At 52.8% G+C, this 12485-nt stretch overlaps 1 protein-coding gene across 1 annotated transcript in view; it reads left to right on the top strand.

Annotated features, from left to right (window-relative positions):
- The window catches only part of GRIK3 (glutamate ionotropic receptor kainate type subunit 3), a gene marked incomplete at both ends in the record, with an annotated part of 234217 nt that extends 222636 nt beyond the window's left edge, over window positions 1-11581 (top strand). Inside the window, 3 exons of the mRNA XM_079696534.1 lie at window positions 8147-8369; window positions 8895-9145; window positions 11387-11581. Coding sequence (XP_079552660.1) covers window positions 8147-8369; window positions 8895-9145; window positions 11387-11581 — 669 coding nt within the window. The remainder of the gene's footprint in view (window positions 1-8146; window positions 8370-8894; window positions 9146-11386) is intronic.
- Window positions 11582-12485: the final 904 nt, after the last annotated feature.

Below are 12485 nucleotides of genomic sequence, written 5' to 3'. Positions count from 1 at the left end.
CAAGAGCCTGGTCCCTGCTCCCCACCGAGCTGCTGTCCTCGGCATCAAGCAGCACCTCCCGCAGCCCGCTCCACCCTCACCCACCTTCCCTGCGAATGGTGCAGTGAGGAGGGCAGGGGAGGGACACAGATGCTGCCACCCAGCTGGGATGCTGGGGCTTAAGGGCCCAGGCTCACAAGGGCCTTTGGCCAGAAACAGCAACTCCACATCCCTCTGCAGAGCCAACTCCCCTTCCTTGCCCTCCTGATCACCAATGAGTTCCGCCTGCTCTCTGGCCACCTTGTCTCCTGCTTTAGTTCAAATGAAAGCCCTCTTGCCTAGGCTCCCTTCCTTCAGCAGCCGCGGTGGGACTGTTAGGTAGGCAGAGAGGAACCTGAGTGTGGATGCATTATCCCCACCTCGGATGATGAGCTAGAAGAAAAGACCCTCCTAGAAGGTCCCTGGACAAACTTCCTTCCTCCCTGCCCCACCCCCAGCCCACCCTCCTTAGTCATACCTCCCTCCCCAAGCCCTCCCCCTTCCCCACCCCTGCACTGGGCCTGGGGGTAGCCTCCTATGGTCACTTTCAAGTTAGAGCTGGAAGGACACCTGAGTTTAACCTAGAGAAACAGAGGTCCAGAGGGGCTGGGTGAGTTGCGGGTGATCAAACAGCAGATCAAGGATCAATGGAGCCAGATGTACAGTCAGATACTTTGTCTGCACACACACTGCCCTCTCCCGCAGCCGCTCCAGGGTCTTCTCCTGGAGGGGTGGTCCTCTCTCCCACCCGTGAGTGTACACGGCAAGACTGGCACTAGGGTTGAACAGGAATCAGCTCCAGAGGTTGCTATTGGATGTCTAGGAGACATTGGCAAAGTCAAAATAATAGTAACATTTATTGAGCACTTACTGTGCGCCAGGCAACGTTCCAAGTACTTTACCTGTATTCACTCCTATCATCCTTATAACATCCCTAGAAGGTTGAGACTATTTTTATCACCTCCATTTAACACATGATGAAAGGAAGGCTCAGAAAGTAACCTGAGTTCATACTTCTTGCCTAACGTCACACAGCTGGTGAAATGCAGCGCTGGGATTCGAATCCAAGTAGTCTGGCTCTAATGCCTGGGCTCTTTGTCCCCGTGTCCATATTGCTTCTCTAAGGAGCCAGCCACAGTCCAGGAGTTCCTTGGGGAAGAGTGAAGCCATATCCCCAGTCTAGAACCATCCTGGCACATCGTAGTTGCTTAAATAATTCACGTTGAGTGGATGCCGTTGTTGGATTAAAGGATGGAATTAAAAGGCAGCAGAGGCCAAGTAAAGCAAATACAGGAGACCATGCTGAGGACAGGAACCCAGCAGGTAGCACCCCTGAAGGTTCCAGAGCACAGGGCAAATGAACTTCATTTCTGCAGTTAGCATGTTTCCTGATTAAGCTGCAAACTGTCTTAAAAAGCCCCCCTGGCTGAGAGTAGCACTCGAGGGAGAGAGCCCATTCCCATCCAAAGACGACAACAGCAGGAAGCAAGACGCCGGTCTCTCGGGGGGCTCCAGCTCCCTCGCTCCCCAACCCTGTAGCCTGGGAGACGCGTGGCTAGTGGCAGCCCATCATTCCAAAGGAAATTTCATTAGAAGAGTTGTCAGGGAGCAGCAAACATCACAAACAATGTCTCCTGTGTTGTTCTCCCTCCGTCTTGGAAGCTAAAAATTAATTAGGAGAAGAAAAAGGAGGCCTTTGAAAGTGTTGTTTGGCTGTAAAAATATGTAGGCAAAATGTAAAGGAGGACGTTAGGAAAGTGTGTTCTTGGCGGGGAGGGCTGGGCAGCTTTGAAGGCAGAGAATGTCAGAAGACAGCTTCTCCAAGGATTTAGCCCTCTTTGGTGTTGGGGTGGGAGAGACACATCACACGTGGGAGGGACTGTGTGTGAGTGACAGCCGCTTAGGAAAGAGATAGAACTGGGGACCAAGAGTTCCAGGCTCCCCAGGTCCCCGGCACCGTCAAGCCCCACCCCTTGCACAGCTTTGCCCCATCCTAGCAACTGAGCCTGGAAGGTGCCTGGAGAGGTCATCCAGTCCATCTCCCTACCTTCCAGCTGCTCAGCAGACTCTTCCCTGGGCTGGAAGGCTCAGGAGGGTGCTCCCAAGCTCAGCTCCCAGTTTCTCCTGACCTGTCTGCTGGCCTCTCTGTTACAGCCTTAGCCCTGCTTTCAAGCAGAAGCAGGATAGGACAGAAATGCAGTGACCAGGCAGAATTCAGTGTGGTGCAGCCTGCCGCAGTCAAGTCACATCAGTCTCAGAGTCAGACAGACCAGGCTTGAGTCTTGGCTGTTGTCTGTGCTGGGTGACCTTGGATAAGTCACTTCACTTCTCTGAGCCTCAATTTGCTCACCTGGATGACATGGATACTGATTCCCACCATGCAGCAGTTAGCAAGGAGATTCAATGAGCTACTGTATATACGGTAGTTAGGCCAGTGCTAGGCACACAGTACATTTAAGGCAAAGGCTTTCTCCTCTGGATGCCCCTCTGTTTGGCTGACCCAGAAGATGGGCAAGCCGGCTGGCCCCTTTTCTTCTTTTGCCATGTAGTCCCCTCCTGAGGCAAGGGTTTAACTGGAGTCCCATGGAGAAGCTCCAGCCAGTGGACACCTGGAGAACCTCTCTTCTTCCAGGTCCCTCCAGATTGGGCCTGGGGGCTTTGTGGAGGACATTGGTGCCTCTATCACAGGATGGCTGTCTACCTCTGCACAGAGCTAAACACTTCAGGGGGAGCCCAGAGGTCCTCAGAATAGAAGAGACCCAGAGCAGGCAGGCAGAAGGCAGCAAAAGGGGCAGGGGAGGCCCAGGGATGATGGGAAGTTATTGAAAATGACTCAGTTACTGATGACCTCTCTGTGCCTCGGTTTTCTCACCTATGAAATGGGTATAATCATAGTATATGTATATACACACACACACACACACACACACACACACACACACACACACCCTTGTAGAGGTGATTACTGAGATGATTAAATGGGATAATTTATATAGAAAACTTAGAACCATACCTGACACAGAGTATGCATACAATAAATGTTAACTATTTTTATTGTTTATTCTTGGTGATACACAGCCCTGTTCAGCCCACAGATAGGATTTTAGGGGCCGCACATTTCTTATATATTTTTAATTAGTGGCCAGCATTTTAAAATGGGGAGATTTTTGCATTTAAAAAATTCACATATCCAGCTTCTCGAAAATGTGAAAGATGAAGGGGCATCACTGAGCTGGCTCTGCTGAAGAGAGATTGTCAGGTGCCAAGAGGCGACGGCCGTCTCCAGTTTATCAGAACTCCACTCAGCGGTCTTTACTTATTTACAGTACTCTGCCTGGCCTGTCTCAGCACTGGAATTTTCTGCCACTGAGTACTATGTCATTTAGTTTCTATAGAAACTCTGCACTCTAGAAATTATTATCCCCAATTTCTAGATGAGAAAACTGAGCCTTAAAGAGAATAAAGGAGACTTAAAGACAGAGAATGACGCTAGCCACTTATCAAGCACTTCCTAAGAACCTGGCTCTGTGCTAAGCTGATTCCCATTTTACACATGTGGAAAGTAAGGCTCAGAGATGTGACATCACTTGCCTGTGGTCACAGAAGGAGCTGGCATTTGAACCCAGCTAGGTGTGACACCAGAGTCCATGCAGTGGAGCCAACCCTCCCATCACCACCATCCCCAGCCTGTAGCCTTCGCCTCCCGACTACCCCCTGCAAGGGTCAGTCTGCAGCCCTCACCTCCTAACTCTCCCTTCAGGGGCCAGCCTGCAGCCCCCGCACAGGCAAGCCTCAGGGGCACATGCAGACAGCAGAGGCAGCTGCTGGGCCAGAGGATCAGCAAGTCTGCCCTGGCGAGGTGGGCAGAGGCAGGGGATTCAGGGAGCCTTCTGGTCCCCATGAGAATAACCCAAGAGACATGATTAACTGCTCAGGTACGTGGATCTGATAAGGCCAAAGACTCCACATCCAGGGATAAGAAAGACAGTTGATCTGGAGAAAGGTCTCTTTTCCAGTATGGAAAATACCCAAGGTCTCACATGGAATCACATTGCCTCCCCACACACATTCCCTGAGATTCAGCTCGCTTTGGAATTGATATATATTTTTATACATATATATATATACCTATATACATTTTCTTGTACAGAAATGTTAAATTCTCAAGATTAAATATCTTCGGTTGGGGAAAATCAATTTACTTCTTTGAGGAGGCTAGAATTGAAAGTCGTGAGTCTGAAACTGACTTTCTTGCCAAATTCACTGATAAAAAAATCCTCTCCGTCCTGGCATGTCGCCCTGTATCGGCTGCTCCAAACGATTCCATTAATTGATTTGGGTGACTGGCCCTGAAGCAACGCTTATTAAGGTTCCCACTGGGGCTGGGACAGGGAGAATGGCATTGGAGCCGTAGGTATGTGAGACTCCATTCCCTGGGGGGGTAACTAACTCAGGCCAGTGACGGAACTCAGGCATCTTGTGACCAGGCCCAGGAAGATAGGAGAGGGGACTGAGATTCCAGGAGGGGCCCTGGCTGTATCCCTCCCTGCCTCAGAGGTGCACAGGGAAGCTTTTCAGGGATGTTCTCAGAATCACAGAATCACTCAAGGACAGAACCTAAGGGGAATCAGAAACTATCAGTGGGTTTTGTTGAAAATAGGGATCCCAAGATATGAGACAAACACAGGGGGTGGCCTTCTAGGGAAGAAGATTTCAGACCCATCTGCCTAAAGGTGATGAAGGTAATGAATTAGTTGACACTGGAGCTGGGAGAGCAGAACCTCTTGAAATCAGCGTCACAGCCAGCTTCCCGCCTTATCATCACTTCTCATCTTAACTGGCCCAAGCTCTCTGGTGTCTTTACCCATCTTCCCCATTCCATTCCTTCACCTGCTTCAGGCTTTCACGTGTCTCTCCTCAAAGCCCATCAGCCTCAATACCAGCCTCTCCCTCGCCAGCCTCCAATGGAAATTTCTATCTCCATTTATGATGGGGGTGTTACTGGGAAGAGCATATATTTTGATGTCAGGCAGGCCTATGTATAGAAGGAATGGGGTGTTGGGGAGAGGATGCAGGGAGGCGTTTGCAGAAAGAGGAGAAGTTCTCATCCTCTTCTGAGACAGAAGGAGTGGGACAAGGCTCCCTGTGTGGTTCATTTTCAAGCTACTGATGGCTGGTTGTGTCAGAGAATGAGTGGGTAAGATGGGTGAGGTTTAAGGATGGATGGATGGATGGATGGGTAAGTAAAAGGCTGGGTGGATAGTTGGATAGTTAGTTGAATGAATTAGTGTGTAGATAGTGTGTGAGTGAATGGGTGAGAACATGAACATGATGAATGAGAGGATGGGTGGGTGGCTGGATAGGTAGATGGATGGCTGGATAGATGGATGCATGCATGCATGCATGCATTAGGAGATGTAAAAGGAGCCCTGATGGCCTCATACACTCCTAATTCCCACCTCTAGTAGAAGGAGAATTTGGAAAGCAGGAGAGACTGGGATGGAAAAGGAGCTGAGGTGCTAAAATCACTGATTGGAGAACAGTATTTAGTTACAATAACCAAGAGAGCAGAGTGTCTGAGGCCATGTGTCCCTGCCAAGCAGTGATGGTTGGACTTGGATAACCTGATTAGAAGAAGAGTTGGAACTGATTATCTGAAAAAGCAACGATCTTGGGAATAAAAGTAGCTTGTGTCAGTAGGTGTGTAAGAGAGTGTATCAGTTACCTATAGCTGCATAACAAATTACCCCATACTTAGTGTCTTAAAACAACAACACTATGATCTCACAGTCTGTGGGTCAGGAATGAGCTTGGCATAGCTGGGTCCTCTGTGCAGGGCCTCTCACAGGCTGGGATCAGGGTGCTGGCTAACTCTGTGGTCATCTCCAGGCTCCGCTTCTAAGCTCACTCACATGGTGGTTGGCAGGATTCAGTTCCCCCTGGGCTATTGGGCAGAGGGTTTCCATCTCCACTGACTGTCGGCTGGAGGCTGCCCTCTGTTCCTTGCTATGTGGGCCTCTCCGTGGGGCAGCTCACAGCATGGCAGCCAGCTTCCATCAGAGCAGCAAGCCAGAGGAGCCAGAGAGAGCAGAAGCAAGACAGAAGTCACAGTCTCTTGTAACGTAATCTCAGGCATGACAATCCCATCACTCCTGGGGGCGGGGTTTAAAAGCAAGTCACTGAGCCCAGCCCACACTCAAGGGTAAGGGATCACACCAGGGCATGAATCCCAGGGATGGGGATCATTGAAGCCAGTTCAAAGCTTCCGACTGTAGAGAATCAGGGCGGGAAAAGTAGCAGAGTGAGAATGGACCTAAGGGAGAAGCTGGAGAAGGCAGTCTGGATATCAGAAATTATCTAGAAAATAAGAAATGTCTGGAGAGTCAGAAGAGCTGGACATCAGGAATGTTCTTAAGGGCAAGAGTAGCTAAGTGGGGCGGGGGGGGGAGCATCTGGGAGCCATGGGAGGATGGAATAGCTGGGGAGCAGGAAGAGCTGATAGTGGGACAGGCTGAGGACGGCAGGAGCGGGCGGGAGCCAGCTTGCTGCTGCGATGGAACCCACTGAGGGCTCTGGGCATCTGAGCCCTTCCAGGCCTTCAGCTTCGGGGCAGATAAATTTGCAGGAAGGGAGTGGCTGCTCGTCTATGAAGGTGCCCTCAAGCCCCGTGCCCAAAGGAGGCATCCCTGGCACTCAAGAGATTTGGGGCTCAGGTGGAATCTCGAGTGGGGTGCTGCCTGCTGCTCCGGGGCTCCCTCCTCTCCCAGGCGTGCTTGGGTCTCCAGCAGCCAGTCTTGGAGGGGACAGCCCTTAGCGCTAGGAAACACCTGGAGAGGAGAAGGTCCACTTTCCTCCCAGCCCCCTCCCCCCGCCACTCCTGGCAGTCACATTTCCTCCCCCCGCCCGCAGCCCCGCGCCAGCCTGTTTGAGCGCACCCATGCCATCACACACACCGGAGCTGGGCCGGGTGCCAGTCAGACAGGCTGATATCACAAACAGGCCCGGCCAGACTTGGAAACAGCCAGGGACAATGAGGCCTGCAGAGCCACCTGCTCCCCTGGGATCAGCGGAGGCAAGGCTGATCCCTGCTGGGAGCAGGCACTAAGTTCCCAAGAAATCTCATGAGTGCATGCACCCAGGTCTGCCCAGTCTCCTCAGGCAGCAAGAAACATGGAACCATGGCCCCCTCTCCTGGCCCCAGGCCCTCTCTGAGTCTCCCCAGCCAGGCGGGGCAAGCACAGCAGCCCACCCACCAGGGCTGATCTTAGGGATGCTGGTTCCGTATTCATTGAGCAGCATCCTGCCCAGGACGCTCTGGAACAAGAGGCTGAGGGGGGTCTGTGGACCACCTGCTCTGACTGCCCCCACTTTTCTCCCCTCTCTGCAATTCTCACCCTGCTTCTCTTTTACTGTTTTGAAGGAGAACAGACAGGAACACTTGCCTGAGACAAATCTTCCCCTGGAGCATGGTACATAGAGCGACCTGCTTGAAGTGGGATGGGGGGACCAGAATCCACCGAGCTTTGCCCTCATCAGCCCCTGCCCCTCCCCCCACCCTCACAGTGGTTTCTGCGAGGCAGTGCAGCTCTGTGGTTAGGAGCATGGACTCTGGAGCCAGATGGCCTGGGTTAGAAGCCTGGTTTTGCCACTTTGTGTCTGAGTAAATTAGGCAAATTGAGGCGCAGCTAAACTCAATTTTCTCATCTGTAAAATGGGGCTAATGACAGTACCTGCCCCTATGATTGCTGGGAAGAATCAGTGAGTTAATACAGGCAAAGCACTTAGAACAGGGCCTGCACATGTTTAATTGTTTAATAAATCTTAGAGAGAGAAAATTAATTTTTAAAAGAACAGCCTGAAAAATACTTTGCCGTGGCAAAGAGCCCAGGGTTTTCGGGTAGGTTGGCTTGACTCTCAGCTTTATGACTCAGCAGCTGTGTGTTTGGGGACCTATCCTCCCAGGCCCTCAGTTTCCACATCTGAGCAGTGGGTCGCACTCCCTCGCTCTGAGGACTGTGCACAGAGTTCAGTGAGCCGGGCCCTGCTAAGGGGTGAGCTGTGCTTGATCCCCGTGTGATCAGTAACTCTGTGTGTGCGTCCCCACCCCTCATCCCTCCCCACGGCCCAGAAATCCAAGATCTCCACCTTCGAGAAGATGTGGGCCTTCATGAGCAGCAAGCCCTCGGCCCTGGTGAAGAACAATGAGGAGGGCATCCAGCGGACGCTGACAGCCGACTACGCGCTGCTCATGGAGTCCACCACCATCGAGTACGTCACCCAGAGGAACTGCAACCTCACCCAGATCGGGGGCCTCATCGACTCCAAGGGCTACGGCATCGGCACGCCCATGGGTGAGCACGGGGCTGCAGGCGGGAGGGTGGCGGGCGACACAGGGTGAGCGAAACCACCACATCCACTCACGCGCACACATGGCCTCCTGCTCCCCCTCCCAGGTCACCCCACTGAGCCTTAAGAGGCAGCGTATCCTCAGCCCAGAAGCAAAAAGGTAGAGCCACAAGCCTTGCGAGGTCAGCCCTGGCCTGAGCAGAGGAGACCTGGGCAGGCACAAAGGTGGGGGGGTCAATTCAGAGATCATGCCTCCTCTCCCTGACCTCACCCCTGCTGATGCCGCCCAGATGTGCCGCAGGCCTATGGAGACAGGGATTCGTGGGCAAGACTCTCCACCCCCAATCAGAACCCTGCCACCCAGACACCATAGGTGGATTTCAAGAGGGGCCTCCTGGCACTAGGGTCCCCCTTTGGATGAGCATACTGAGAGGCCCAGTGATGGTGTCTGGCACCCACCAGGGTACTGACAGGGGCGCACAGATGGACCAAAGGCTGCTGACAGCCAGGTTCCTCTCTCCCGCACTCAGGCTCCCCGTACCGGGACAAGATCACCATCGCCATCCTGCAGCTGCAGGAGGAGGACAAGCTGCACGTCCTGAAGGAGAAGTGGTGGCGGGGCAGCGGGTGTCCCGAGGAGGAAAACAAAGAGGCCAGCGCCCTGGGCGTCCAGAAGATTGGGGGCATCTTCATCGTCCTGGCCGCCGGGCTGGTCCTGTCTGTGCTGGTGGCTGTGGGCGAGTTTGTATACAAGCTCCGCAAGACAGCAGAGCGAGAGCAGGTAAGCCCCCAGAAGCTGGGGCCTGCGCGGGGAAGGGAAGGAGACGGAACGGGGTCTGCGCTGGTTTCAAGCCCCCTATGTGCCAGGTGCAAGGTGCTGTCTGATCCCATCCCCACCGTAGCCCAGTCTGAATCCAGTCCACCAGGAAGCCCTGCCAGCCCCACCTCTGCACTGACTCTGGGCATGTTTTCCCCTCACTGCAGCTCCACACCAGGCCACACCCATCCTCTCCAGCTGGATCATGCACCAGCCTCCAGTCTGGCCTTCCTGCCTCCACTTTTCCTCTCGGCCAGCTGCTCTCCATACAGCAGCCAGTGCCCTGTTTAAACCTTAATTCAAACCATGTCATTCCCTCGCATAAACCCCTCCAGGGTAATTGTGGAAGCTTCGTGATGCTTACATAGGGGTTCATTATACTCTTCTCTCCACTTCTGCATATATTTGGAAATTTCCATAATCAAAAGTTTAACCAGGGCTTCCCTGGTGGCGCAGTGGTTGAGAGTCCGCCTGCCGATGCAGGGGACACGGGTTCATGCCCCAGTCCGGGAAGATCCCACATGCCGCGGAGCGGCTGGGCCCGTGAGCCATCGTCGCTGAGCCTGCGCGTCCAGAGCCTGTGCTCCACAACGGGAGAGGCCCGCGTGCTGCAAAAAAAAAAAAAAAAAAAAAAAAAAAAGAAACAAAAAAAACCCCAAAGAAATGCACCCAATGGAAGTGGCCAAGGACATGTGCAATTTTATTGACAAGGTTGTTTGTTGAAGTGTTAACTATAATGTGAAAAAACCTAAATGTCCAATAATAGGGAATGGTTTAAAAAATTATGATACATCTAAAAATAACAATCAAATTCTTTGGGTTACATTAGAATTACATTACAATTGGAATGAGCTCCAAATTCCACTGAAAAGCCTATGAGATCTGGTCCTTGCCCACGTCTCCAACCTCCTCCTTCCCACCCTCCCCCCTCACTTAACTCTGCTCCGTACACACTGGCCACATTTTTAGTCCTTAACCAAGCACATTTCTGCCTCAGGGCCTTTGCACATGCTGTTCCATCTACCTGAAATGCTCTTCCCCCAGAGCTCCATATTCTTAGAGTCTTTTGGTCATTCAGCTGAAGCTCAAGTAGTCTTCCCCACCTATCCCCCTCCCCACCCCACTCTATCCCATTTCACTGCTTTATTCTCTTAATAATAGTTATTCCTCTCTGAAATTATTTGTTCACATGTTTATTATCTATTTCTGTCCCATCATTAGACCATGGGCTCCTAGACCATGGGCTAGGACCTTATCTGTCTTTTTCACTGCTGTGTGCCTAACACCTGGAACAGTGCTTGGCACAGAGTGGGTCTCAGTAAATAGTCTCAGAATGAAGAAAGGGAGGCGAGGAGGGATGATGTCTGCATTTAGTGGGGAAGCAAGGGGACACTTGGCAAGGTCACACAGCTGGTAAGAGGCAGGGACAGAATTCAAAGCCAGGTCCCCCTTCCCCTTCACCACACAGCCTACCTACAAACTGTCTGAGTGCTGATGCCCGGGCCTTCCTGGGCAAATTGAGGCATTGACAGCCCCACTGCCTTCTCGACAAGCTGCAGGACAACTTCTGGCAGCTGGTCTCATAGGAGCCACTGTCATCAGTTACCTGTGGGCAGTGCTGCACTTGAGCTGTCCCTCTTGGATATCCACAGGGACCCAGGCCAGAACAGGCCACTGCCACCCACAGGCCTACAGGACCTGCCTCCCAGTTGAGAAATATGTCCTGAACTTCCCTGAGTGGGAGCGCAGTGACCCGTCCCCTCAGTTGGAAGCTCTTCCAGCAAGGTTATCCGTATATTCATCAAATGTTTCTTAAGCACTGACTCTGAGCCAGGCCTAAAGCTGGGGGCTGGGCTCATAGGGATGAAACTGGCTGGTTCCTGCCTTCAGAAGCTAGTGGAGAAAAGTCAGGTGGGTAAATTCCTCAAACATGAATGTGCATGCCAATCAGAGCCACAGTTGGCTCATCAGTAAAATGGGGCTAAGATGATACCACCTTAGACTCCAAACAAGGATGTGATGTTTTGTAGGCTGCTACTCAAAATAGTCACCTTACAGGGGGCAGAAAGCAGGTGGGGTAAACGTGTGAGGGAGACCCGGTAGCTTTAGCACAGGCTCTGGGAGGAAGGGGAGGAGTTGGCTGGAGTTGCAGGGTCGGCCTCACCCATGTGCCCCTTGCCCTCCCACCCCGTACCCCCACCCCAGCGTTCCTTCTGCAGTACCATGGCCGACGAGATCCGCTTCTCCCTTACCTGCCAGCGTCGGGTCAAGCACAAGCCGCAGCCTCCCATGATGGTCAAGACTGACGCCGTCATCAACATGCACACGTTCAACGATCGCCGGCTTCCGGGCAAGGACAGCATGACCTGCAGCACGTCATTGGCCCCCGTGTTCCCCTAGGCACATGTGGGGTGGGGACCGCAGGCCTGCAGGCAGGGCGGAGGAAAGCAAAGGAGACTGGAAGGAACATCCCCAGTCCCCATACTGAGTTTGGGGACCAGAGCTGCTGCCTGCCTATTGGGTCAGGAGTCCTCTGCCCTTACCTACCAGGAAACCAGCAGGCCCCCAGGCCAGCTGCTTAGGCTTCACCCTCCTCTTGTTTCTTCTGTGGGTTTCTAAAGCTGCCAGCCAAGACAGCCAAGGCCAAAGGAAGCACATGCCTCTCTCAGGCCAAACTCATCTGCCCCTCGACTCTCTTCTACAGTCAGAAGTTTCTACCATGGCCCTGCAGGGGCCAAAGAAAATGGGAAACAGCTCTTACATTGCCACTCCTTCCCCATGAGCCCAGGCCTCCTGGAACTTGACTGTGAGACCAGAGACACAAACCTTGGGTACCTTAAGGATCTTATAGTTTGGCCGCCAATGGGAGCTGAAGATGGGGATGGCCACCCCACATGCCTGGGTAGAAGGAAGACTTCATCCGCCAGGGGCTGCTTATGTGGTCCTGATCTCCTGGACTTGACACCACCCATGGCAGCCCCTGCTTGGGCAAAGTTGAAGGCAGAGAGCCCCATAGGGGAAAAGAGGAGTTTGTAGGCTGGGGGAGAGGAGGATGCACAGAGACCGCCATTTTGAATTCTTCTGGACAATGTCCCAATGGGTCCTACTCCTCTAGGAGGTCTCTAGGAATGGAGGAGTGGTCAGAGCAGATTCTTCCCCGCATTCCGGCCAGAGGAAAGAAGACCCCCTGAATCTCTTGCAAAGGATGCCTAGAGACTGAGACAATATTTGAAGCCCAGAGGAACAGTGGATTCCATGGAAATCCCTCAGGCCCTCGAGCCTGCAGATTTTACTTTGCTGGTTA

Source organism: Hyperoodon ampullatus (assembly GCF_949752795.1).
Source record: "Hyperoodon ampullatus genome assembly, chromosome: 2".
NCBI classification, from domain to species: domain Eukaryota; kingdom Metazoa; phylum Chordata; class Mammalia; order Artiodactyla; family Ziphiidae; genus Hyperoodon; species Hyperoodon ampullatus.
This window is presented reverse-complemented; position numbering and strand designations above follow the sequence as displayed.